Source organism: Tauraco erythrolophus, chromosome 28 (assembly GCF_009769465.1).
Source record: "Tauraco erythrolophus isolate bTauEry1 chromosome 28, bTauEry1.pri, whole genome shotgun sequence".
NCBI lineage: Eukaryota > Metazoa > Chordata > Aves > Musophagiformes > Musophagidae > Tauraco > Tauraco erythrolophus.
In genome coordinates, this window is record NC_141492.1 from 3,494,514 (window position 1) to 3,522,135 (window position 27,622).

Genomic DNA, 27,622 nt, shown 5'->3' on the forward strand with positions numbered 1-27,622 from the left:
GCGGAGCCGCTGCCGCATTGGCTGCAGATGACATCATTATTGATCACTGCTTTTATCCTGCTCCCTGGTGATGCTTCTCCACCTGCCTCAAACCCGCGTCCGTTCATCTCATGAACCAATTAATCCGCAGAGAGAACAGGCCTCTTGACTGGCAGGGTGTGTGCGTGAGCGTGTGTGAGTGTGTGTACGTGTTGGGGGAGGCCTGGTACAACTATTATTACTGAGTGTTTCTAATTAAACAAAAATGTTAATCTTGCAGCACAATGTGCAGAATTCCTCTGAGTTTAATTAAAACAACTGCGACCAGAGGCGTGATCAGATTTGAGGATCAGATCAGCGGAGGAAGCATCTCTGAACATCACATATTGCACTGATTCAAGTGCTCAGATTTCCTCCCTGCCAGGGAAGCGAAACTGCCTTCATCCCCACAACTGGATTCCCTGTAATAATGCAATTACAACCTCAACTCAATCCCCACAAGACATGCACGCACATGCCCTGCCATCCTCCCCATCAATCCCCAAACACCAGCCCAAACCTGTTACCAAATAAATAAATAAGGAAAGGTTTGGATTGTGAATTCTCTTTCTAAAAGCAGCCCAGGCAACTGCAAGAACAAAAGAACCAAGATGCAAGCTGAAGATGCTTCAAGGGCACATCTGGGCAGCTGCCTGCTGTTGAAAATCATGCTGGCTTACACTGGCAAATTTTTAATGTGTTGCACTTGCCATATTAACAAAGCATCCCAAACATCTCATTCATATCTGCTCTTAGATTGAGTTGTTTAAGCTCCCCCCTCGATGAAACGCTGGCTCAAGGCCACCGAACAAAGTAGGGTGAGAAAGAGGAGGGGAGGAGGGATGAAGGGAGGCAGGGAGAGAAGACCACTTCTGCGTTCATTTATAATAAATCCTACCGGAGGGCACGCTCTGTGCTGGGAGGCACGCCTGGAACCATCCTGGGCACGTGTGCTGGCACACACATGGTCACAGAGAAAAGCAAAGGCCACCAGCTACAGCGAGGGGAGACACCGGCGCTCGCCGTCTCCTCGTCGCTCTAGAAGGTGGCAGCTCTGTGTTTAGATAATTAGCTGTGCTGGAAATGAGGATGACAAAGAAAGATAAAGCGGGTGTTGCTGCTGCTCTTTTTCCCGCAGGGTGTGCACAGTTGTTTAATAATTTAGAGGAGGAGGAGGGTGTGAGCACGTACAGAGGCACTGTTGAATGCAGAACGCCACAAGGAGGATGCTGCTGAAGCGAAGGGGAGTAATTTTTCGCTCTTCTCCGGCGACACGCGGCCCAGCTCAGGGACACTGGCTGGTCTCTAAGCAGTCAGCTACGCTCAATTCAGGGTGCAAGAACCAAGAATATGGAGATGAAGCAGCTCGAGTGACACTAGTTTTAAGCAGAATCAGGATCAAACCCCAGCGCTCCTGAAACTTACCCTTGTTCTTTTCATTAAGTTTATGAACACTTACAGCTGCCTCCTCCTCAACAGGTATCCTGGCATTATGCACCTTGTGAAACTACATCAACAAGTTATTTCCACCAATTTGTATGTACCTGTGTCTTAGTTAACTGTTATTTCACAGCCAAGGACAATTTTAATACTTGGAGGAGTCTCAGCAACATGCTCTGTCTGCGGATTCCATTTATTTTGATCTGAAAGTTTTACTATGAAGATAATAATTGCCTAACTATGTTGTTAAGAATTTGCAGGCTTATAGACAATAAATACACACTTAGATATGTGTGTTGGACCCCGTGACAGAGCAGGTAACGCACTGCCTTCCCTACACTAACGTATCCCAACGCACCCTCCTTATAAAGGCATCTGAGTTAAAATCACTCTGACATTATTCATAAGCTACAGAACTAGTCTGCTTTCAACGTGGCCTGATTTCCAGGTCACTACAAGAAAAGCAAAACAAGTCAAGTTTGAAGAAAGATTGCCCAGAACTTTTCAAGTGGCGAGGTAACATTTCAGAGGGGCCAGCTCCTCTTTAAGATGTGCTCCTGCAGGACTCGATGCTTTCTGCCGAGCATCTAGAACTCATTTTTGTTTACCTTTTGCTGATCTAAAGCCAACAATTACAAAACCCAACAAAACAGCAGGGATCTTGATAGAACTTTACACATGCCCACACCAGATGTCCTCTTGGAGCAGGAAATATGTGAGGAAAATTTCAGGCCAGAATTGTTAGGGAAATGCATCAGCACTTCATAAAAAGAAATCAACAAGGAATCACTAGAGAAAGAAGTTCTGAAAGTCTGTCCACAGCACTCTGAATCACACTGCAGTATTAAGTACCACAGACCTCACGTGTCTAATAGCCAGTTTTCCCCAATTTTCCAGTATGCAGTGAGCAATATATCAGGACACAGTAAATTTTGTTCCATTACATTTACCTGGACCAAGCACTGTTTTTTATGGGATCATGTTGCATTTACTAATGACTCACAAAGGGTAACCTCCACGGAACTCCCTCTCTATCAGCTCCAAGAGAGCAAAGAACTAAGCCTGGCTGGCCTCTGCTTGAAACCCAGCCTGTGCCTCCCAGCAGCGGAGGCAACGCCGGCAGAAAGTTGCAGCCAGCCCCCCTGTACTCTCTGCCCACTCAGCTGCTGACAGCACAGGACAATCCTTTGCAGCACAAGAATCTCTGTCTTGGGCCACTAAAGAAGTGGAGGGAAAGTACAAAAGTACAAGCTGTATGCAGGAAGCAATAATAATAATAATAAAAAATATGTATATCTTTCCTGGGAGCGTGGAGCTTACAGGAACTATACCAGCTGGGAGCTGGGGTGCCTGTGCTAACCAGCTTCCTTTCTGCCTAAGTTATAATAAAAAATGACAGCAGTTGGAGTCACCAACAACTGGAAAATGCTTCCCCAAACCACTTACTTTCCTTTTCTTTGGGCTCTGCAGGAATCAGGTTTGCAGGCACTACGTCTAGCCAGCTGTGGAAAGAACAGCAAGTCTCCACAGTACTACCAAAACTCGGATCCCTGGAGAAGCAGAGCAGGAAGGACAAACAAGCCAGCAGAGCCGGCGTTAAGAGACTTTGTGTAAGTTGAACGACGTCCATCACAAGCTCTGCTTCTCAGAAGCTCCCAAAGATTTCCCCACTGCAGCTTCCTGTTTTTAAGTGAACGCACGCGGATTTCTACCAGAGTCTGATCCAGGAGTAGTCATGTGCATAAGCAAAAAGGGATTTACTCTCAATCCCTTCTGCAGCTGCATCTAGTAGGGAAGAATATACTTATCTTTTCTCTTCTGTTCATGGGACTGCCTGCACTGGTGTTGAGGAAACCCCATAACTGTTCATGCATGTGTACAGCACGAAGGTACACACGTGTACGTCTAACTGATTACAACAGCGTGCAGAATTACTACAAAGCAGAGTCTGTGGCAGCTGGGGCCCAGGTTTCCATACTCCACAGTATGCCAAGGTAACAGCTTCTGCAAATGACAGCTCACATTCATCTCCAAGATGCAGAGCAGCCCCCACCTTTATGCTAAGCATTAGTTTTGAAAGTGAGAGAAGAGAGACAGAAAGGAGGAGGAGGCCTTGCAAGGAAAGATAGAGAACAGACAAACAGGAGAGTGGGTGAATGCAGAAGCGGGGAGGAAAAAGGGAGGAATAGATGCCAGCACGTTAACTTTGTCATCGTGGAGATTAGTGGATTTGTGCTTGGGCCTTTCAACTTTCCCAGCACTTAAAAAAACACAGATAAAGAGGAGACCATCTTTGTCGAGTGAAAGGTAAGGAAAGATTAAGGATGGAATAACTGCAACCAAGTAGGGAAGGGGAGGCTATGCTACAAAAACTGCCTCCTTGATGCTCTTCAACAATGCCTTGGCCCAGGCCTGCAGCTAATTCCTGCTCCCCTGAGCTTCCCGACTGGGTACCCCAGCTGCTCTTGCACAGGCAGGTAACAAAGCTGCTGAACAAGGTCCTGGCAGGCAAAGAGGACAGGAGTGCTTGTGAAAGGAGCACAATGCAGGAGCAAAGCACGTAGTAACAACGTGCTGGCGGGATCAGCAAAGTGCATAATTAGTCAGGCAGTGGGGAGATGTAGCTCCTGTTCTGTCATCTGTCTCTCTAGCTGATGCGTATGATGCCGATACCGGAAGGAAGAGCTCCACAGGCATTTACAAAGAACGTTGGTCCCTAAGGACAGTCACTGAGCTCAGCTCCTCATTTCCCATACACTGCAGCTTGCTGGTGGTGGAGAGTGCCTTAAAAACGCTGTGAGAATCCAGGGGACTTGTGAGGGCAGCAGCTGGAGGCCAACCTTCTCTCTTGCCACTGCCTGTAGCTAAATTCAAGGGGTAGAAATTTTGAATATGATTGCAGGGGCACTTCTCCCAAACTGCCAGAGCTCCCAAGCAATATATGGAAATAAGAGTGAAGAATAAGGCTCCCAGCCCTCTGGGATAACTGCAGCTAGACACGCTCTTGTCATAAAGCGCTGTTCCAATCTCCTGACAGATACATCCCACCACGTACTGCTAACAGAAGGTTAAATGCCATGCCAGGCAAAGGAGCTACAGAAAGATTTAAGTGCACCTACACAAATCTGTCAGGCATGACTGGACCACGGGCCCGCACACTCAAAGGCAGCCAGCATCTTGACAACACAGAGCCTGCCAGGTGGGCAGCAGAAGGGATATTCCCCACTACAAGGGGAGGTCAAGGGCTTTGCCATGTGCTCTTTATGTCTGGTCTTTATTTACTGCTGCGCATTGGGGATTTGCACACAAATTTCGCTCTGCACTGTTAAGGATGTGCTTACTGCCTGTTCAAACAAAAGGATTTAAGATGCTCTTGGAGAGAACACTGACATTGCTGAAGGAAAAACAACTTGCATACAGGCAGAGCTACCACTTGCCCTTAGGAGGACCACAGACTGCCTGGAGCACCGAAAACTGTTGTTAGCCATGCTTGCTGCAGAAGTAACAGCTCTTACTGCAAGTACCCCTGTCCAAAAGCCCATGGCTTTTCTACAGCACCTCCTGCTGATGGCTGCATCGACAGCCCATGCTCCCAAGCTGAACTCCCTTCAGGAGCTCTCGGGCAGTTACCCACCACGGCCTTTCTGCCAACATCACTTGCATTGCCCTGTGGTTTGAACAGAGGCCACCCTGCATCTTTTCCCCTAGAATGGGTCAGTTTTAGCAAGCAGCCCAGCTTAGTGTTTCACACAGTGATTTTACAGATCTCTGGGGCAATAACAGTAAACATCCAGAGGCATCCACAGCAATAGCATATTGTTCCCTCCCCCACATCAAGTTCAGGGAGCATATTTCAAACAGATGACATGAAGGAGGCATCCATGTAAACATCCTCTATAACAGGGACAAGTGAAAAAAAGAACCAGAACAAAATGGAGAGGGGAACTGTTTTCTTGGAGAGTGCATGGAGCAAAGGAAAGAGGGAAGATGCCCAGAAGAAGAGCAAATAGGGATCGTGCACAAGGGAAGAGGCTGGCATTGCTACCAACTGCGTGAAAGCCCATGCAGATGCATAACCATCTTAGCCTCAGCCCATTAAGTGATTCCTCAATGAAGAAGGTGTCCTTGGGTGGCTGGATGAATGGTGCCACATTTCTGAGGAGAATGATGGGGAGTTTCTGGTGCTGCTTATAAACCTGGGGAAGGTATTTTTATTGGAGGGAAGGGAAGATTATAGAGTCATAGGATAATTCAGGCTGGAAGGAACCTCAGCACATCACCCAGTCAAACGTCCTAAAGTGGTCCAGTTTTAGCTTTGTTTCTTACATAGCAATTTTATGACTCTCTGGGCAAACAGATCTGACAGGTCATAACAAACCAAAAAAAGGAAGACTTTGTGCCTTGGCCATGCATTTTTTTAACAGCGTTCCCACTCATCTGAATGAAGGTAGAAGCTAAAGGGCCCCTTCTCCCCAGTACACTGACACATGGCTGGTAGGCATGCTCTTTACCTCGGAGGACGGTGAGCTTGGCATGGACGGTGACCTCCCCGTGAGGGTTTTGAGCAACACACTCATAAATGTTCTCATCCCGGGGAGTCCGGAGGGGCTGGATCCTCAAAACAGCACCTGCACTTTCATCAAATTCAATTGTCTGAGGGATAAAGGGAGAGACACATACATAGTAAGCATCCTTAGCTTGCAAGTAGAAGATTCATTCCTGCTTCTAAAGGAGGCACCAGCGTATGTACAAGCACGCACACTCACAAACACACTTCAGCAGCTGCCCCACAATCTCCTACACATAACCAACACAGTCAACTTGCCTCTCCACTGACCTCAAGGCAACAGAGAACTGTTGCACGGCAAACCCCATCCCTGACCACCGACCCACCAAAACTGCTACATACATCTCGAACGCTCTGAAAGAACGAGCCAGGGTGATGGTGTGTGCGGGGTGGGTGTTCAGAGTACAACAGTGATGAAGGAGGGGGAAACAGACCAAGTGAAAACAAAATAAAAACGAACCCCCGCCTTGTTCCTCCATCTGCATGGGCAGCTGATGCCACAAAGCTCCTCTCAGCACACAGCTGCCTGGCAGGACTGAGTCCCACAGCAAATTCCATCGCATGACCTCCTAGTCCTTGTTGCTCCACTCTCATTTCTATCTAAACAATACCAATCGCTTGGGTCTGGCTGCCAGCAACCGTAATGTTTACCACAGGCTATCCCAGGGTTAAAATAACGAGCCATGGATGGGTATGAAAGGTGCATTTACAGAGCTGAAGAAGTACCAGCTTAGTTGGGGTTTCTTAGAGAAGGAAGAAGGCAGCTTTATACTATATCCCAGGAGGCGAAAAAAAACAACAAACCAAAAGAAAAAACTCCAATAACACAAGTGAGCCAAGTTCTCTCTTGCTTTGGAACAAACCCAGCTGTTGACACGGCCAAGAGCTTGCATTTCACTCCTCCTGCTGCTAAAACTCCTCCCCTTCCAAACCTCCCTTTATTATCGGGTCTGAGAATGGCCAAAGAGGAGCACCAGCTGCTTTGTGTCAGTCTCTCTCTCTTCACATGTCACAGACACACAGATTTCAAGGACATCTCTTACCTCAAACCTCTGAGAGTTCACTTTCTTCCCTTTCTTGTTCCAGGTGACTCGTGGCTTTGGGTCTCCAGTCGCTTGGCATACGAAGGAGGCCACCCCTCCCGACACACCAATTTGGTCCACAGGTTTTTTAATGAACACAGGGGGACCTTTAAGGAAAAAAAAAGAAATATCATCATTGGCACAAGGAAAGGCAAACTCAAACAAATACCATTTGTAATTAATAGTAGCATTATCACTGCTACTCTCTAATCATCCTGGATGAAATTAAACCTCTTGACCCTTTAGGAACAAACAGTCTTTACCTCCATTTTATGTATGAAGATGCTACCGCACAAAATGATCAAGGGCCTGATCCTACAAAGAGATTTCAACGCGATGATGTTGCAAAGCCTCTTTTACTTCTGAAAAGTGGACTTTTTAGACTGTTTTGCACAGGGGAAATTGCCCTTGCAAAGCCCATCTAATGATCATCACCGACAGCTGGTAGAGTTGAAAACAACACGTAGAAACACTGAATTGCACTGCCCAGATCCCAGCAGACAACCAAAACTCCAAGGAATGGGGGAGATTTATAGGAACACACCAAAGGCGGGGTAAAAGGTGAGAGAAGGACCATGAAATAAACGGAGCAGGATCTTAGCACATATAGATCTCGAGGATGATAGTGTGAAACAGGCTGATGGCAGTGGCTTTAGGACGTGAAATCTCCTTGGCTTATAGTACCTCTGTTCTCATCTGCAAATCTTTCCTCTGGCCCTCACTGGCACACTTCCACAGCAACAGGCACGTCATCCTTTGCAACAGGCAAGTTGATAGGATACAGCCCAACAAATGAAACTTGTGATCATTTCAAAACAATCCAGTTGTCAAGACCAAGAGCATGGCAGCCAAGTCTGCAGTCTGCTCCTGCAGTTCCCCCTTCCCCTCTTCTCATCATGAGACATCTGAGAAAAACAAGGAGTTCACGTTGCTGAAGGGAGAAGCCAAAAGCTCCTCAGACTCCTCTCATAACCAGATGCTCAAAGGTGCAGTGATGCCTGAACAAACACACTTTGAGCCTGGGGCTGCATTTTAGCCAGCCTGGACCCAAAGGAACAACACTTGAGCTCGCAGCACCTCTCCCTCACCTCGTGCTGCTGATTTCCATCCATGTCTGATTGCCTTCAAGAGCAACTCTGCAAGGAGGGGAGAGGATGCTGGGATGGGCTTTCTGGCTAAGGAAGGTGTCAAGGGCCTTCTCATGAGAGGAAGACGAGGCCAGGAGTGTTCATGCAGAGCCCACATCGACTCTACCCTCAGGGAATCCTCCTTCCGTGCTCTAACCTGTTTTTCCTGCACAGTTTCCTCTCATCTAGTTAGTTTAAAATTTATTGAAATATTTAAATCACAAGGCCACAGCTGTGTTCAAATAAAATCACTCAGATCATAAAGCTGCCGTCTGTTATTCTTGAGAAAAGCAGACCACATGACTCTGAAACGCGTGTATTTATATGTACATACTCAGAGTCTATAAAACAAGATGCAAACAGCCTAGCAAAGAGCTCAAGAAAGGGCAAACGGCAGCTAGAGAGAAGTCTCCAGGGTCTTTTAGGGGTCGAAAGACAAAAGGAACCATTCCCCTTTCCCTGCCCGGTGTGGCCAGCAGTATATAAATAAAAGCCACTGAGCAAGCTCATGTGATGCAATCAAGCATTTGTTTCCATGCTGGAGGTAAATACAATTTGCTGGAGCTGTTTACGACCCACCGAATGCCGTGTATACAAAGCATCGGATTTATAAATATCCGAATCTATATTTAGAGGTCAGAGTCTTCTTCGCAATGTTACAGCTAAAGGTTATCAAGCAAGTCCCACTGGAGGTACTGGCACCGGGGAATCTGTCTTCCATCTGAGAAAGGCAAAGCCAAAACTTTGCTTCGGGCTAAAATATAAATGTTCGCTCTGCCCGCAACCTGACTTCCTTCCTCTCTTCTCCTCGGTTCAATATCTGAAGAGTTTGCAGAAGTCAATTCTGAGGGTACAGCCAAAAACATCCAGGGCTTTTAAGGATGCTCTATCGATGCAAGTTCATTTCCTAAAATGAAAGCCCCTAATAACCCTTAATGTCGCATACACATTTAAATGAGTACGACGAGAGCACAGCCGAGGAGAAAAACAAGGTTCTATTTCTGTCCTGAAGAAAGGGACGGTGCTGCAAAAAACAGAGGGTGAACTTGGGAGTCATTGCTCAGCATCCCTTTTTGGGGACCTCTGTTGAGGTAACGGGGAAGCCGCGTTTTTCTGGGAGCACTGCTCTCCTGAGCTCACCGCAGCGCTGAGCTGCCTACGATAAATACACTTAGACAGCGAGAGACGAAAGAAAAGAAACCGAACAAAAATCCCTATCAAACGATGCATTAGATTTTGCTGCTCACTTGGAAAAAAAACAGAGAAAAGCAAAGCTAAATGGTTAATTTTAAAATTGCCCAAGCCTTTGAGCTCCAGACTTTGATTCTTCCCCCCCCTCCCGCCCCAAAATCACCCGCTGAGCTCCCCACTCTGCACCCCCAGTCCCTGCGGCACTTGTCACTCCAGCCCACGCCGATGGCACAGCCACCCTCTCCGCTCCGGGAAGGGAAAGCCAGCGCCATCGCAGGCAAGGTGGCGGTGAGACAAAGCTGAAACAAATTCCGACGTGCTGCGTGGGACTGCCACAGCTCTGCCGTGCCAGGTCCAGCTTGCAGCGAAATACGCGGTTGGAATTCGGTCTTCAGCTCTGCAAACTGCTCCGAAAGGCTCCAGAAGCAGGAACGAGGTGCCATGTGAAAGTGGAACGCTACCAGCCCACTCAGAGGGGATGATGTGTTTCCCCTCGTTTGCCGAGATCGCAGGGCCTCTGTTTTAAATAAATAAATGAAAATCAGAGACGGGCGTTTTCCACGTGACATACTTGCAATCCAGGAGGTTTTATATCACTTCACCAACCTTGCCTCACGGAGAGCTGAGAACTAGTCAGTGTTGGAAAGACTGAATTTGAGTCCCACCTTGGTCCAGTGGTCACTTTTTCTTTTTCCTCTTTCTCTGCTTGCAAAGTAACAGAACCTGGGTGTTTTTTTTCAGTATCAAAACAGGAATGGAAAAACCTCGAGCTTAAAAGAATTTTCCTACTATAAGAGGTTTCCTGCTGGGTCTGGGTCTCCGGAGAGGAGTTTGAAAAGACCGGATGGCTGCTGTGTACCTGTGATTCTTCTCTACAGTTTAATGGAAAGCCATCAAGTCAAACTGAACCTTTCACTCCTGCCTACGCACTTCCCAGAAGCAACAGCCGGGGCAAGCGGCACGCTGGATACTTGTCACTGCCTGTAAGGAAGAGACACATATTCCACATCCATCCCGTGCTCTGTAATTGCACCCGCAAAGCCCCTCAGCCCACGCACCGTCTGCCCTAACCTCTGCCACCCCGTCCAGACAGCTCTGCTCCCGCCATCGAGGGCTGCGGATGGGGCCGTGAGCTCACCCTCCCGGTCACCCCTGTGCAGACAACCTCCAGTTGGCTTCACTTTCCCAAGTAGAGGCTTGAAGAAACATCTGTTCAGAAGGGACATGGTGCACATTGGCTGCTGGGATCTTGTGAATTCTAAGGCAGACTTTGAGGAGAAGCTGCGAGGTGATAAGGGTGGGCTCTCCTACTCATCTCCGAGGCACACGTGCTAGAGGAGCACGGAATGACATCAGCCCATGTACTGGGGCTGCTCACCAAAGCAGCTTCCCTCACAGAAGAGGAAAACTCTGTTGCCTCACCTCTCCTTCCTTCCTTCTTTCATGTGACACCAAAGCAGAAAAAGTTCTTCAAATGCAGTCATGTTAAAAAAAAAGAAACAAACCCCAACATCTCCCTGCTAATGATACACAGACAACAAAACAATCTGAGAAGCGTTACAGCAAGGAAGCTTGAAAGACGTAAGATCATGGAAAAGGAGGAGACATGTCACCCTTTAAACCCAAATGTCCCTCAGGAACTGCTGCCATGGTGAATAGCGGGTGATGGACGAGGAGCGAGGGAGACAGGCCGGCCACCATATGCCTGTCTGAAACATCAAAAGCCAAAAAGAAAGAGATGGAGAACCCAGAGGTGGTTTGAGGGGTGGCAGAGAGGCAGGAGCACAAATGGGCTTAACATATCTAAGCTGACAGCTGAAGGGGAGCGGGGTGCAGGGGGACAGAAAAGGAAAAAGCACAGTTATGAACTTGCACCATGGATCCTTCTTCCTTCCTCCTGTAAGCTGGTTCTCCAGACTGGGATGGCTGCCCCTCCTGCCAGCACTGCAAGTGGGACAATCTGGGAAACGTATGGGGATGCAGCCCCCTCCCGCCACCCCCAGCGAAGCACCTCAACAACGGATGGCACATAAAGACAAACCCCTTATTCCTGCACCTGACCCCAGCGCGGGGAGCAGCGTGAGCCTGGCTGGAAGGGGCAGAAATCCACGGAGACAAAAGAAAGCCAGCTACAAAACGCGTATTTTAAAAGGTTTCGCTTCCATTTTCGGTGCCGCCGGTCCTTGCTATCGGTCCTGCTGACCCATGGCACCAGCACACCCAGTGCCAGGTTTCAGCTCCTCCTTCGCCAGGGAATAAACACTCATTATCCCCGCTCCAGGGAACGGAGGGGGCTCTCTGCTGTACCTGAGACCCGCCGACGAAACTAAAGCAAAAGCAAGAGCACAGCAGGCAGGCCATTTTCTTGCCTCTTGGTGGCTTATCACAGCCTTCCCAAACGCATAGGGCAGCCGTCCTTCTGCCCACCGTTGTCGACTGACCTTCAACAATCGGCCCCGTGGTGCTGAGCCCGACGTTTCCCTGCGGAGCTGCCCAACATGACAGCGTGCCCACGCTACAAGAGAGATTCAGAGCACGTTAGCCAACGACAGCCTTCATCCTCGCTCAAAAATACTGAGCAGATCAAAATTCCCCCTTTTTTGTGCACATACACACACACACATATATACACACCTCTACCTTTCAAGAACGACGGTAAAAGATGAGGTCATTAAGCCATTTCTGGTCAATGTTATTTTGCTGTTAGTGTTAGCACACCCCAATTTGCTCTTCCAGGCTCCAGATGATTCCTGCAATCAGGATTCAGATCTCTGGCTCTGACGCAAATTCGGCCGACCTTGGGCACTCACCCTTCCCCGCACCTCAGCCTGCCACACGTCGTGCAGAGGTGACAATCCTCATTTCTCACACCTGCCTGCCTGCCTGCCTTGGTCTAGACACTACAAGCAATTTGGAGCAAAGGATGCTCTCCGAACAGATCTGCTCAGCACTCAACACCCTAGGTGGTATCGCACACAGCTACAGCCTCTAAACACTGTAATACAAACAAAACAAAATAACCACCAAAAAAATCACTAGAGACAGAACACAGAGACTTTCTTCCACATGTACTTCTTGGTGGGAGAAGAAGATAGAAAACAAAAGCCGGACAAAAGCTTTGCAGTCTGCCAACAACAAGGTTATGTTAGCTTGAACGGGGATATCTCTTTTCACTATTTCTCACCCCTCGCTACATTCAAGAGCAACCAGTAAGGAATCTCATGGCGTCCTCACTGGCCTGCAAAGGGTTAAACTGTCCTCTCCTCCTCCAGCTTTGCTTTGGTTTTTGGGCTAAAACTTCCCGGTGATCTAGTGGAACTCCATCTCCATTTTCCACAACCGCTGACAGGCTTGCCATGGGAAAAGGAGCACAAGGTTCTCCCTCGGCTACAGCCTGGGCAGGAGCTTTCATCTCCGCTCCTAACAGCCTCTCCAGGAATTCGGGATCCGGGCCCGGCCACGCACTGCGTGCTTGTCTGCTGGTTTTGGAAACGTGTTTCACACACACGTGCCCTGCGTTCCAGGGATCGGGATGGGAGTGCTGAGCAGCTGGGGACAGCCTGGGAGGCACGGCCAGGGGAGCAGCGGAACTTGTCACATGGATGAACAGGAGAGCTGAAGAGGGGAGCATGGCACGGAAAGGATGGGAAAATCAGCGAGGATTAGGAGAGAAAAGATCAACTGGGAAAACTCAAGAGAACTGGAGCAAGATGGAGAGGAGGGAGGTGTGCAGAGCCAGCACAAGGAAGTGAAGATGAGATAGAGGAGACAAACCATGGAGCAGATGAAAACAGGAGAGAGCAGCCAAATTTGAGACAGATGGAGAGTGGGGAGCAAGAATGCGATGTTTGGAAGGGGTCCGTGTTTCCGAGCAGCAGCATTAGGGAGCGGGGGAGCTCGTAAGAGGGGTAGAGGCAAGAAAGATGGCTCCAGAATTTACATTTTTCTTCATGAGAGGAGTGAGAGCTGCAAACTGGGAGCAGGACTGATGCAGGCTATGGGGAGGGTCTCTATGGAGACACTCAACAAGATTGAAAACACTGCTCGGAGAGGTCCTGCAGAGACTCTGGTCCCCTTGAAATCCAGGGTTTTACTGACAGATTTTGCACTTTTTTTCTGAGGGCTGTTTCTCAGTGCCTCACAAATAAAATTAAAATGAGGGTTTTCTGACAGAACAAACAAACAGGGAGTGAATTATATTCCATTTCCCCGTCAATAACTTCTCCCCAACCCAGTCGTCTTATCATCATAAAAAGTCCATTAAGCAGTAATTGGGGAGGCAGCAGAACGCAGGGCTGGTCCATGAAACAGAAGCACGCTCGCTCCCCAACTGGCCTTTTCTGGGAAGGCAGACAGGATAATTATAGGCTTCAGACAGAGACTTCCTCTTACTGTCAGCAGCTCTTGGCTCCCTTCAGGGAGATGGGACTGGCAAGGTTGGGGAAAGGAGGGTAAAAAAAGATCGAGGACGTTTTTTTTAGAAGTGAAATACTTCCACCTTGCTATTCCCCTGCTGCTGATCCACCAAAGCCATTATCTGACTCAGAAAAGCTGGGCTACACAGAGGTGAACGCAGGTTTTTCCCCTGTTGGACACGAGGGAATGTCACTTGAAAGATGACCCCTTCTCCTTTCCTGCAAGGTTCCAGAGGAAGCAGGACAGCAGTGAAGGATGAGCCCCAGGACAGGATTTAACACAAGCAGAAAATGGGTGAGAAAGATCAAGAACTCATTTCATACACCTTTACGCCACTGGCTGCCCAACAACCTGAAGACCTGCTCCTTCCTGTGCTGCCAGCTCCCACCTTTCCCCTCAGCCAGCAGACCCTTCATAGCTAGGACCATGCCAAGCTGTTCTTGCCATGAGGCTTGTAATTTTGAGGAACTGGCACATCCATACAGCCTTCAGGCTCCCGTTTGCAATGCACTCAGATACAGGCCCTTTGGAAGAGGAGGTAGGAGCCTGCAGCAGTGGAGGCAGGATGAGACTGAGGCTACCGAAGATCTATTCCTAGTTCTGACACCCAAGGTGAGAAAAACCACGTTATCCTGCCTGCTGGAGGGGAAGCATAATCCTTCCTTCTGGTCTATTTAAACTGCTAGTTTTCAGGGATGGGACCGTGCCTTATCGCATGGGAACAGCAGCTAGTATGAAGTCATCCAGTTCCGGCAAGACTTCTCCAGGCTAGCATCACACATTTGTATGTATGGAAAAGATCCATCTTTCCCCATAGCGCAAAGGGTATCTGTCACTGCCACGGATCAGTCCCACCCTAGTGACTGTCACCCTGATCCAGCCGAGGAAAACATTCTTCCAGCTGTGATTTATGCGAAGGGCACGTTGTAATGATACACATATACAAGATGCAAACTGCTCTACAGGACAGGACAGAGCTATCTCTGTTCTACAGGGAGTGGGATGGTGCTCTGGACCTTCTTTTTCCCTCCCTCCCTAGCACAGGAAAACTGGTGCCTGATGCAACACAGTGAGCACACACCAGAAACTACCCATCGTGTGAGAGCTGTGGCACGGTGGAAGCCAAGAGCACCATGTGGGCTTCAGTTTAATGAATGAGAAACAGGGGATTAACATCGGGGGTGAAGGGATGTGTATTTTGGCAGTAAAGGCCAGCAAACATGTCAGGCAGCTGGTGCCCAGCATCAGAACGGGGCTCTGCACGTAACGCAAGAAAGGATGGAAAAGAGGCAGGATTTAGCAGCATATGGAGTATGTGCATGAGGGAATGTGCTCTGCAAGATACAAGACTGAGTTTGCTTTTCGATGCATTCTGTGGCCTCACTCCACAAACATTCTCTCCTCGTGCTTCAGTTTCCCCATCTCCCTTCTCCAACCAATTCAGATGGAGAGTGCTTCAGGTGTACTAATGGCTTCTCTCTCTGCTCCCTGCCTGCACCCAGCACACGGCGGTTCCACCCTCCCTCCCCACTACAAACCAAACCGAGGGGCAGAGGAACAAGTAGCTGGTCATACAGATGGACCTCTGGCCAGGATTCTCATTCACCTTCTGGCACTGCAACACAACGCCAGGAAGAAAGTTGCTCCTTGTGACCAGCAAGACAAGCAATGCTGTCATGTGAGATGGCAGCCCTGGGATCAGCCACTGAAGGGCCACCAAGCACAGGAGCACAGGCAGCCTCAGCAACGTGGCCAGCCAGGTCCCTGGGGGTACACAAGTGCTTTCAATCAACTGTAACAACATCTCATTCCGTATTTGTCCACAAGTCCTATAACGAGGTATAACAACCCAGAGGAGAGCAAGAGCAAGAAATCCAAGGAGCTATCCTGGGATCTTAATGAGGGTCCCTTGTCCATCAGTGTCATGACAGCAATCCTAGGTTGTTTGCAATCAGAAGCTTAAGGCAGGGAGCTCTCCCTCCCCTGGCCATGTTGCTAGGATGGCTTCTACTCCAGCTGTGCCATCCATATTGGCATCCCAGAGAAGATCAGTTCACCCCCTACCTAGACAAGACACAGCTGGAAAGGACTTGGCTCTTCACTCAACTTCTGCTGCTCTGTTTGAGTCACTAAAGAATCAGAGTCTATGGGGGATACCAGAACATGAAAAACCACCTCCTACAGGACAAGCCTGAGAGAAGAAAAAGCTTAACAAGCAAGGATCCCAACTCCCAGGGGCCCATGCCATCTTAATATAGCCCAGCAGAGCTCCTGAGCCACGGAAAAGTGACAGCAGAGTCAGCAGCAACGGGGAAAACAAACCGCTACAAGCTTCTGCATCTCATGGTCTTTCAGAGAAAGCACAGGGCTAGGAGCCCCCAGGATGTGATCAGGGAGATCAGTTCTGATCCTTGGTTTAGTGATATGACAAAGACTTTCACAAAATGTAAACACACAGCTAGGTCCCCCGCCTGGCACTGCCAGCTCAGAAGGGGCTGCAGCACTGCAGAAGATGAATGATCCCAATCAAGATTTGCTAATACAAGCATGTAGGGACTATTTGGGGACGAAAGGCACACTAGATAAATAAAATATCATCTGATAAAACTCTGCTCTTTTGCTCCTGTAAAATAAAAGCTGTATTACTTCCACTTATTAGCTTCTTTCTTTCAGGCAAAAGAGGAAGTCTCCTGGTCTACAAGAAAAGGGTAAGGTACAATTCTTAGAGCACAGAACTTTGGGTATTTTCAAAAGCTTGTTGTATCATTCCTATCCGACCTCTGGTAAGAGACTTCAGCCCACATTTTCCAGGGAACAAAAGGATATTCTGGGTGTACAAGCTTGAAACGTCTAGGTTACCTAGGGTAACCCTAGGTCTTAACAGCACAGTGTGAGCTTGCAGTGCTTCTCAGCATTGGGACTGAAATGTCACGGAGCTCAGGACAGGAGATCTTGAAGAAAGAAACCGAAACCTAATAAAGCCATGACTATTGGAGGAACACAACCCATAGCAATCATGAGCTTCGACTCCTACCACACGAGTCATTACAATTTCTGTCTCTGAACCACAATCCCCATCATTCAGGTTTGCAGTGGGCACATCAACACAAAAGAAGAAAAAAGGCAGAATCCAACAACAGAGCTGAGAACTGACAGCAGCAGGAACCTAACAAATTCAGCTTGGGATAACTAGAGATTCAGCGAGCCAGAAAAACAGTGCAACACATGAGCGAGAGAGAAATGGAAAAATGGAAAAGCAGCAGCAAGGACCCCTTGAATTCTTCAATCAAAGACAGTAATTGAGGAAGGTGAGTTGGTTTTTTTTCTTTAGTTAGACAGGTCTCTGTTCGTGTTTGACACCTGCCTAGAGATGTAAGACATGGCTTCTTATCAGAAGGCTGTAACGCAGCCCCTCCAGGCACCAGGGCAGAAGATGCCTTCCCCTTCCACGGGAAGGCAGTCCCTCAAGTGGCAGCTACTGGAATTAACCACAATTAGAGCAAATCTTGTAAGGAAAGGGGAGTATCATAGCATTCACAAAGAAAAAACCCACACAGAAAGCCCTCAAAACCAAACAGATCCTACCTATGCAGACAGACAAAGGAAAACGAGAGCTGAAGGATCCTCCTGGCTCACTGGGTGGTGGCAGGAGAGCCAGTTTCAAGGTCATCTTCAACAGCCGGACTGAAAAAAACCTACACCGTCCTTTTAGAAATTCATTCAAACAAATCAAAGTCCAGGCTAAAGATTTGTAAGTGTCGGTACTCTGAACAGCATGCTCAGACTAATTTATGAATAAATCCACGAATTCTAACAGAGGTGAGGGAGGAAGACGACATAGCCAAATTAATTTGACTTTATTAATTAAAAAAACCACCAAGTTTCATCACCCCACCACTCTTTAGAGGTTCTGTGAGAGTAGGGGAGAGTTATGCCCATTAATTATGCAGAAAATGCAAAACTATCATCCTCTGAATGAGTTTAAAATAAGGAGAAACCCTTTCAGAATGGGGAGAAATTACTCCCCAAGGCAGCTGAAATTTCTCTTGCAACTTCAAAGGACAATAAATTATTCAAATCGCTCGCGCCACTCCGCACGCTCTCTCACTCTCTCCCCTTCTCAATTTTATGCTCCTGAGTCAATTAAAGGTTTGGAGGACTCAGAGAAACTTTGTAGAATGCTAAACCAGTTGCAGCTCCTTCTATTTATTTTTTTCTTTTCTAAAGCTTTGCTTTTCCTCTTGGCCTTGAAAGAAACCAGAAACGATTCTGTGCATTACAGATGAAACTAGCAGCATTGGGTTTTAACCAAGCCTGTATGAAACAGCAATGTTTCATGTCTGCAACAAGCAAGATGGGACATGCTAAAAATCCTCCACGCAACGGTATTGTGAAAACAGGTCAACCCATACTCCTTCATGTCAACTGTTTCAATCATTCATTGCAATATCCCCTTTCGAAGTCTTAGCAGCAGACGTCCAAAATGTATTTATAATGCTCTCTTGGCAACCTTCAGGTCTAGGTTAGCTGTGATCTCTTCCATAGTCACGCTGTTATCTGCTGTGCCCTTGGACGGAACAGGTGGCTCCTCTGCCAAACCGTAACATGACTATTTAGTGTGAGAACCCCAAACCAAGGCTGAGACTAATTGCACCGGACAACAACATGGCGAGAGAAGCCCTTGCTCAAAAAAGCAAATCTGGACAAGCAAAAGGAGGAAAGGAGGGTTGAGGAGGTGCATTCACAGAGCGAGGACGCTCCTCACTCCTGATCCAGGACCCAGCCCGCAGCCCGTGTGATGGTTAGCTCCACCACATGCAGCAGATGGCATAAAACGTGACTGTTTTCATGAACTTTTAACAATCCCAAAAAATTAAAGGCAGCTGCAGTGCAGGGAACATCACAGCTTTCTAAGGTGGGAACTGGGACCAATTATGTTGCAAGAGAACATCCTTGACTGGAGGGGAAGAGAGGCACAGAGTAAATAAAACTGTTCTTCAGAGATTGTGTCTCTCAGGCCAATTCCAGCCCAGATTCCATCCCACGCACGCTGAAGAACGACATTCCTCTGGTTGGGCGTCCTTGAAAAACACTCTGCTTGCCTTCTAAGAATAACACTGGGCTTGCCAGGCCACAAAAAGGGTGGGAATACCCTCGCAGGTTCCCTTTAGTGACCCAAGAGATTCATATCTAGCTGGTCTTGAAAAGACACAGCCACATAGACCTTGCCAGACAGATGAAAAGTTGAGGTGACCCAGGGTCTTACACCAGAAAGATCCTGTTCTTCCCGGCAGCACGTGCAAGAACTGTCTGGGTGAAAAGCACACCTAGAGGGGAAAGTCACAAAGAAATAAGCATTGGCTTCCTGGTAAAGCCTGACTTGGAGAAAAAGCTCTAGTTTGGCATCCAGGTATGGTAAGGACGTACATTTTCTGTATCACACATACTATGTAGATGACATTTTCACACAAGCCGCTTGTTTACACAACAAACAGATGCTCTTTTCCCCTAACTTAGCCATCTAATGAAGCTGAGCAGCAAGAACCTCTGGTTGGGAAAAGCTCCTTTACCAGGAGACACCCATGACTGGGTCCCAAGCACCCGTGGCTGCTGCTGTCCCCAGGTGCTCCTCAGCAGAGATTAATCTAATCAGCATTCGCAGTGTGGGGCACAGCTGAGACCTGGGAGGTGACAGCTCCCCTGCCCCAAGGAAGCTCTTTCCAAAGATGATTTATTTCCTCTCCTGATCCTACAGAAGACACAAACTTTCCAATTTGAGTTACATTAAAAAAAAAAAAAAGAAGAAAGACAAAAAAAAAAAAGAAAAGGAGATACATCACTCTATCCAGGCAGGCAAGATTTAATTTAATCAGGCACTTAAACAAGGTGACACGGAAGCTTAATTCGGTGTCCTTGAGTGGGACAACAACTAGTCCAGAACCCTCAGCAACCACAGGCTGGATCACAGCTGGCAGATGGAGAAAGAGACAAAGGAAAGGGTGATTTCAGACCCAAGGACAACAAGGTGTCTCCTTGCCCACAAAGGCAACTGGTGCACGGGGAACGCAGCAGCAGGAGGACCCGGGGGAGGGACGCAGGGATCTCTGCCTTCTCGGAGGATGCAGTTCAGTTGCCTCCTCTTGCACACTGTTAGACTCTACTCACTGCAGGAACAATGAGCAACACCAAGTAGAAACTCCACCCCTACCAACTGACCACACAACCTCCTATATGTCCCCACCTTAACTTCTGCTACCCCTCCAGCCCACATCCACCGAGGGGAAAAAGCCTTTCTGCAGCATCCCCCTGGCATCCTCATCCTGTCGTGTACCAGGACTGCCTGGGGGGCAATTCAGCCTCACTGCATTTTGGCATCTTCCTTCTCTCAGGACAATGCTGTTGCGTTGTCATGAATGAGGCTCAAACACTCACAAACGGAGCAGCTTTTTCCCACAGCAAAGAAAGATTCACTTCCCACTGATGTCGTCTTAACATGTCTATCAAGTCCTAAGATGGAGCCTCCTTGATTTTCACTACCATCTTATCTGACAACTGCTGTCTTGGCCAACAACAGATCAAAGCCAGGACCTCCGGAGCTAAAAGCTCTGAGCTCTGCCGCAGAGACTAATCCCCTGTGGATAAGAGCACGGAGGGACCATCCAGAGGAGAGGAGTCAGACACACCTGTAAGTCGCTGCGATCTGGATCTCAGCAAGAGGAGCTGCACAGCCAGCCACCGGCTCCCGCATCCCGTGGCACGGAGCACACCCGTTCCACGTGCCTTTTTTTCATTGCACCGGCTCCTGAAACGCAGCACCGCTTTGTCAGCCTGAACGTGGACCTACATGAGCTCCTCTCCCAACCCACCACACGTGTTTTCCATCCTCTCCGCACGCCCCACAGGCGGCGCAGGCCTTGCTGCCATCTGCTGCCGGCCTCCACGGATGCACTGCAGCTCACGGAGCGCTGCAGCCCCCTGCACACATGCACCCGGCATGAATTACTGTGTTCTGCAAATTAACGACGGAGCAAGGGCAATTAAAAGAGAAGAAAGCCAGGGTAATGCATCATAAAAGGGGCTTTATTCTTTTATTTTGTCAATTGCAATTTAGATTTAATTATTTATGGTAATACTTCAGAGTGTGCTAGTAAGCGTTCTATATCATGATTTATAAAAGGAAGGAAACCTAAGTAATAAGTAATGTTTGCTACTGCATCTGCTATTAAATCTTTGCTGGGGCGGAGAGAGGCACGCACCAGCCTCCTGTGTATGCAAAGTACCAATTAGCAAAGCACCGTTGTAAAAGGCCAAGGTTTAAACAATGGGAAAAATCCGCTTGAAAACAGCGAGCGTGCTCATTTCAGTTATAAAAACTACCACATTTCTATACAGTAAGTGGCTTTTTACCTGCAACTGAGGAGCACTTCAAGTGGGCATGTTGTTCCTTTGGGTGGCACGGGAGGGCAGGAGTACCTGACTGCTGCCCCAAGCCCCGGTCAAACGGGGGCAGGAAAACATCCTGTCCAGCTCCAGCTGCCGAGATGAGACCCGTCTCGTGCGAGCACAAAACGAGACGCGTTTGGGTGCTGCAGAGATTTTACGACTCGGGCTGGGTGCGTGACCGAGAAACGGCATGGCTTGGTTCTGCGCCCGCATCCATCGGCAATTTGGGAAACTATTGCCCTTCCCGAGCCCGTATCAAGACCTCATCTGTCTGCCTGTGCTGTCTGGTTTTCTATCAGCTCTACGGGGCACCAGACCTGCCTCTTTGGCTGGGCAGCACATCAGGGCACAGACCTTGGGGAACCTGGGGACGGTCTCCCCCAGCCCACTGCGGTAACGCCGACTGACGTCACCCGCGCAACCAGCCGAATCCTTAACAAAATGACAACACGTTCCATTTAATGAGAGGCCATCGAAAATAATCACGGAGTTAGTGATTTCCAGTTCTACGGCTGCCCTTGACCAGGCAGAAGAAACGAAGTGTCCATATGCAACCAAAGAAAAAGAGAAGAAACAGGTCTGCTTTATACCTTTCAATTATTATCCTCTTCAGCTTCACAAGGAAGAACAGCAGGCAGAAAGCAGTGTGGTGCTTTGGTTTTTTAATTTAAATTGCACTTTCCTTTAAATAGAATGTTCCTGCCATAGAAAGATTTAAATCACTGACTGAGATCAATTAGCCTGGGAAACAAGGGAAGTGTTTTAATGGTCCTTTGATTGCAGAGGCCACAGCTCCTCCACACTGCACTGGAGAGGAGGCAAGTCCAAGCTTTCAGCCCCACGTTTTGCTGCAAGCAGAGCCATTCCCTGGGAAGACGGTGCCCTCCAAGAGTCAGCATCCCAGGGGTTTCCTACCTGCGACGTGGGCTTCCCACCGCCGCAGGCGCATCGCCCCGGCACCGCCTGGCATCGCTCGCCCTGGGGCCCCTCCGGTGAATTAGGGCAGGAAATGGGGTCAGTGTCGTGGCAAGCGCCAGCCGCATGGACGCTGGCCAAGGGATTACGCGAGAGGCGGCGTGGCGGCGCCCAGGGCCATCTGATGGGAGAGGACATTGTCAGAACAGAGTGACAGCTCCTCACGCAGTCCCGGCGGTTGTGACACACCAAGCTGTTTGCTGTTCGCACGCCTCGGTGGGGAGCGGTGCAGACCAGCGTGGATGCTACCAACTGGCCTGGCCTGTGCCAGGCTCTCCAGGCAGAATTCCCAGTCGCCCCGAAACGAGGAGCTCATCAAACTCATCAGCACCAGGCAGACAGCAACAGCCGCAGAGCAATTCAAACAACGGGCACGTAACGGAGGGCTCACAGGTCAGGGAGGTGCTGATATGCTCTACAGCTTAGAAGAAGAGACAACGTCTGGCCCAACTTCATCTGCACGTGGAGCAGGTGAGAGCAGCCCCACCTCGGACACCGAGTCCTGCAACCTGCAAAGCTCCTGTATGTACATTATACAGAGGAAAAAAAACCCAAAAAACCTCACAGTTCAACATCCAAGGACACTGCAGAACTACAGGAGAGAGAAACTTGGCTGCTAGCAGCAAGGTGTCTGCTGAGCAGTGACAGATTTCAGCAGAGCTTGGGCCACGCAACTGGTGCCTTCCGTGCCTGATCAGCATCAGCCCTTCCTGAGGGCACGTTTCCACCAAAAATGCTTCGTAGCAGTCAGACAGCATGTGGGATCTCCCAGCTCTGCTGGATTCTCTGAGCAAATCTCACCCCACAGAAGACAGAGACAGACAAGATGCTTGTTTCTTCCCCAGAAAACCAAAACCACAGAAAAACCGAAGTCACACAGCCATGACTTTGAGAAGCCCTGTTTCTGCAGAGTCCCCGCTCCCAGCAGTGAGCACACAGGGCTTAGTGTGCGCTTGAAAGAAAAAAGGACCCCAGTTTTCACAGGCATTCAGGCATCACAACAGATGAATCAGGGCTCTACTCATACAGAGAGGCACTTGCACACTCACGCACTCTCCGTCTGCGCCTCCAAAGCTGCATTGCCTGCTTTCAAAACGAGGACAAAGTGACTTGGCCAGGAGTGTTACAGCAAACCAGTGGCAGGAACGGGACCCTGCAGCCCTGACACTGGATTTTCACCACCCCTCCCGACTGTACTGCACAAAGAGCCAGGAATGGAGATTTCTGCTTGCAGTCTCCTGCTTTTGCAGGAGACGACACAGGTAGCAGCCTACCTTCAACAGTGCCCACTTTCACAAGCCAACAAGGCCACCCTGAGCCCAGCTGGAGCTCAGCTTTAACCATCTACCCTGGGTGCTCGTAAAGAACCTACAAGTGTCAGCTGCAACATCCAAGTAGGACCCTGGATAAATACTTGGGCAAAAGGCTTGTGCCAGGTTCCTTGCTGCCAAACACCGCACTGTTCCTCCTACTCAAGACATGCAACTCAAACTGAATCTTGGGCATGTCTTCATGAACACCAGTGGCACTGTCTGAGGTACAGACTGACCCACAGCTACACACCAAAAAAGTAGCCCAGCAGTGAACCTCCTGGTCCCCGGCTCACTTCCCAGGCTTATTAAATGAAAAGGGAACATTATCTTTCTGCACATGAACGTTTCTCTCTGCAAAGGGGCTAAGCATAAACCAAACAAAACTCTGGAGCGAGGCAAGGGCAAATATATCCCCACTCGCCTACTGCAGGGAAGAGAGAAAGCACTGCTCGAAAAAAATCTCCCAGCAACAAAAGGTTGAGGATCCATTCAATCCCCGGTGACCGCGTCATCTTAATCAACCCTGATAACGAAGCGATTACGTTAAAGCTGTCAAGGGCTACGCTGACCAGAGCAGCCCTCTCACCAGCTTCAAGCAGCTTTGCTGGGGAGGAAAAAAAAAGTCATAATTCAATCAGCTTGGAAGAGTCTATTCCCCACTGATCCCGAGTGATCAGCCTTCATGCCGAAGGAACATTACATTCAAGTCGCTGAAGATTTTCACTTTTTTTCCCCCTTTTCATTTTTTAAAGCAAGAATTGAAAGGCAGCAAAGATAAAAAACTGTGTTGAACTGGAACTGGTTCACTCAGGGGAAGGAGAAACATAATACTCTTTCTTCGGATGCTGTTCTGAATCCAGCCCCAGCAAGTAACATGACAACGGTCACTAGTGTCTGACAGATGCCTGAAAGGCAAGAGCAGGAGAGGACAATATGGGCGAGTTGGGTGGAGATGGGGCCAGGAGAAGGCAGAGGAGGGCTCTGGGGAGAGTTGTCAGGCAGTTCTCTCCCTGTCTTTCCAGCTCTTTGGCAGTCTTAGGGGCAAGCCAGGATTCAAAGCAGGCTGCGAGGACCTAGCAGCCCTATAACGTCCCTCTAAGGTGGGACTGGGAACACCAGGAGGATACTGGTTGAAAGCTAAAGATGCTGTAAGACACATGATCAGGTACTGCGCAATTCTTTAATTGCAGAGAGAGGGACACTTCTGCTGGCTCTAAGAAGTAAAAGGCTGCTCCTGCTGTCCTTCTCCAGGGGAGGTGAAGCGCAGGTGAAAAAAAGGGGCAGAGGAACAGCAGAGTCACTTACTTTCAGCTACGCAGCCTATCAGCAGCACAGACAGGAGGTTCACAAGGGAGACCAGCGAAGACATCCCAGGGCTGGGAAGGATCCTCATCCTCTGTTAACGGCCTTCAGCCCCAGCCGGGAAGGCTCCGGGTCAGCAGGACTCACAGCGTCTCCCCAGCGTTGTCAGCACCTGCAGATGCACAAAGACAAAAGGGAGAGCACTCAGAGAGAGGAAGGACAGCCGACATCGCGGAGGGACAGAGAAGCTGAACAGAGTCCGGAGAGGCAGCAGAGTCCTGAGAAAGTGACTGCTGTGCACGGTCCCCGCGGGGAGGCCGGGCAGCCCTTCGCCTTGATGCCACCAAGGCCTCGGCCACCTCCATCGCCAGGCAGACCGGTGGGGACACGAGGCCAGGCTGCTCCAGCCTCCCTGCCCCGGCAGGTAACGGCAAGTTTCCCCGCACGCACTCGCACAACGGGAGGGAACGGCGCAAGAAGGAGAAGCGTAACCAACACGCAGAACCCGTGTTCCAAGTTTAACCCCCGTCGGCTCCTCTCCCCTCCTCAACATGGGAGAAAGGCAGCGCTGGCCAAGCAGCACAGGAGCAATGAGGAGTGAAGGGATCCGACCCGACAGGGCCCAGGGACTCTCTTAAGGGGCGATTTTTCCGCAAAAGTGCACGGCGGGAGAAGAAAAACTGAAACCTCGCACCTGAAAAACCCAGGAGGGAAGAAGAAAAATTCCACACACCCCCACCCCCCGAAGGGAAAATGAAGCAGAAGATGTCTCCCCTGCGTCCCCTTTTGTTTGCTGAGGACAAGTGCTGTTGGAGGAGAGATTTCTGTCCTGGCCAGGCAGGCTCTGTGCCATGCAGCACTCACCCCAACGCAGCAAGCCAGAACCTCAGCCCTGCAAACAGCGCGGTGTCCCAGAGCCCCTCTTGCACGGCAAACGCACGCTGATGAGCCTCCCAGGCTTCTTACCAGGGCTGGGATTACAGCAGCTGTTTTGCATGTCTGAAAGCCCCTACCCTGGCTCAGTGCCTCAGTTTCCCCACCTGCAACACACGGAGGAACCATGTTACTGAGCTAACACAAAACTGGAAGAGAAAAAGCCTGAAGCAGGGGGTACTGTAGTTGATCCTGACAGATCAAAAGACACAGCAAAAGCAAACACGACCTCCAAAGGACGCGGGAGAGATTTTGTCCTGACCTCTTCTGCCCTGGACATGGCAGAACGTGGCTGCACAACAGCACCAGCACATTAGCACGGCTGCGACAGGGGAGAGCAAGCTCAGCACCAGCCTGCTCCCCTTGCTCTGCCAGCACATTTCCATGGAGACAACTCCTGGCTCCAAAGGGAGCTGCCTGCTTACAGCTTTATCCTGATCCCTTTGCAAAGCTGGAATGGCATTAAGGGAGCTGTATTCTTAGCAACTACCCCAGTCCCGTGTGTCAATACTAGTAAAGGCTTCCTTCAGTGACAGAAGCGAGCTTTGCCCCAGAAGGGCTGAAAATAGAGTGAAAACTGCAGCCACAACCTCCTCGTAGGGTCAGCAGCTGAGGTTCCTCCATCAGGCAGGCTCTGAGCACCAGGATAATGGGTGAGAGTTGTGTGAAGGATGCTCTCAGATTTGTGCAGGTTCCTTCCTGCTATCAGTTACCCCAATTAAAAATCAAAACCAGGGTTTATCACCTTTTGGAGAAAAGCCAGGTAGGAGATATTGTACAGTGATCAAAGGCTTTAAAAGGACTAAGGGGATAGTGAGGTTGCTTAAGCTTTCTGACACACATCAGGGTATGAGACCATCGGGACAGGCAGTGTGAAAGGGTGTTTTCATCTTTTTCTGTCCCATTAACTCTTCAAGGCTGAACTGTACAGAATTAAAAGAGAAGCCAGGATAAACAAGAAGTCCCCACATGTACTCAGCCCTAAAGAGCGACTTTTCAGAGAGAAGCTTTGGGCTTGCACTTTGAGGATTACAAAGCCTCTGCTGTGTGCTCTGTGCTAGTCTAGATCCATCATGCTTCAATACCGGCTTGTGAACACCAAGCATAAATACCAATACTCTTAAAAAAAAAGATAAAGTCTGGATTATACCACTGAGAATCTCTTCAAATGTTTGTTCTAGAAGCACTAAGAGAAACACAGAGGCTCCAGCCAGACTTAACGCCGGGTTCGCAGGGTTCCAGGGCACAGAACAACGTGTTGGGGTTTCTTTTGTTGTTGTCGGAGGCGAGCAGAGACCAGGAACATTACGAATCGCTGCGATGGTAACTGTTAATTAAACTGGGGATGTGGTATCAATGCCAGCACAACAAATGGAACCGAGTTGCTGTTTGCTGGCTCTCCCTTCTCTCCGCTTCAGTCATGCAGCTTCTAGTTCCCATCAGCGAGACTGGAAGGGGAGAGAGCAGGAGTTGGAGAGAGCGAGCACCCTCTCAACCATTTTAGTTCTCTATTTTACAAAAAAAAAACCAACCCAGGCTAGCTCAGCCAGGATTTCAGAAACTCTTCTTTATCAGAGCAATACCCCCTCCTTGCAGTCCCAGTAAATGCCACCAAACATCTCCTTGAGCTTTGTCTACTCTTCAAACGCGGCACCAGCGACCTTCCGCAGCTCAGAGCAGCCAAGATGCTGCGCTGCCCCATGCCACGTGCCCCCAAAGTCCCCCCCGATGATGGAGCTGAATACAGGCACGTCAGGGAAATGTTCTGCCTCCTCCAAAGAGAGAAGCCTGGCAGCTTCGCTCTCCCACATCTAG

The 27,622-nt window shown here is 49.2% G+C and overlaps 1 protein-coding gene across 1 annotated transcript in view; it reads right to left on the reverse strand.

Moving 5' to 3' along the window:
* PTPRS (protein tyrosine phosphatase receptor type S) overlaps positions 1–22,233 on the reverse strand; it is a 92,963-nt gene extending 70,730 nt beyond the window's left edge. Inside the window, exons 1-3 of the mRNA XM_086627518.1 lie at positions 22,200–22,233; positions 7,069–7,214; positions 5,970–6,111 (exon numbers count right to left, since the gene is read on the reverse strand). Of these exons, the coding sequence (XP_086483644.1) occupies positions 5,970–6,111; positions 7,069–7,214; positions 22,200–22,233 (322 nt within the window). The remainder of the gene's footprint in view (positions 1–5,969; positions 6,112–7,068; positions 7,215–22,199) is intronic.
* Between the last annotated feature and the right edge of the window lie 5,389 nt (positions 22,234–27,622).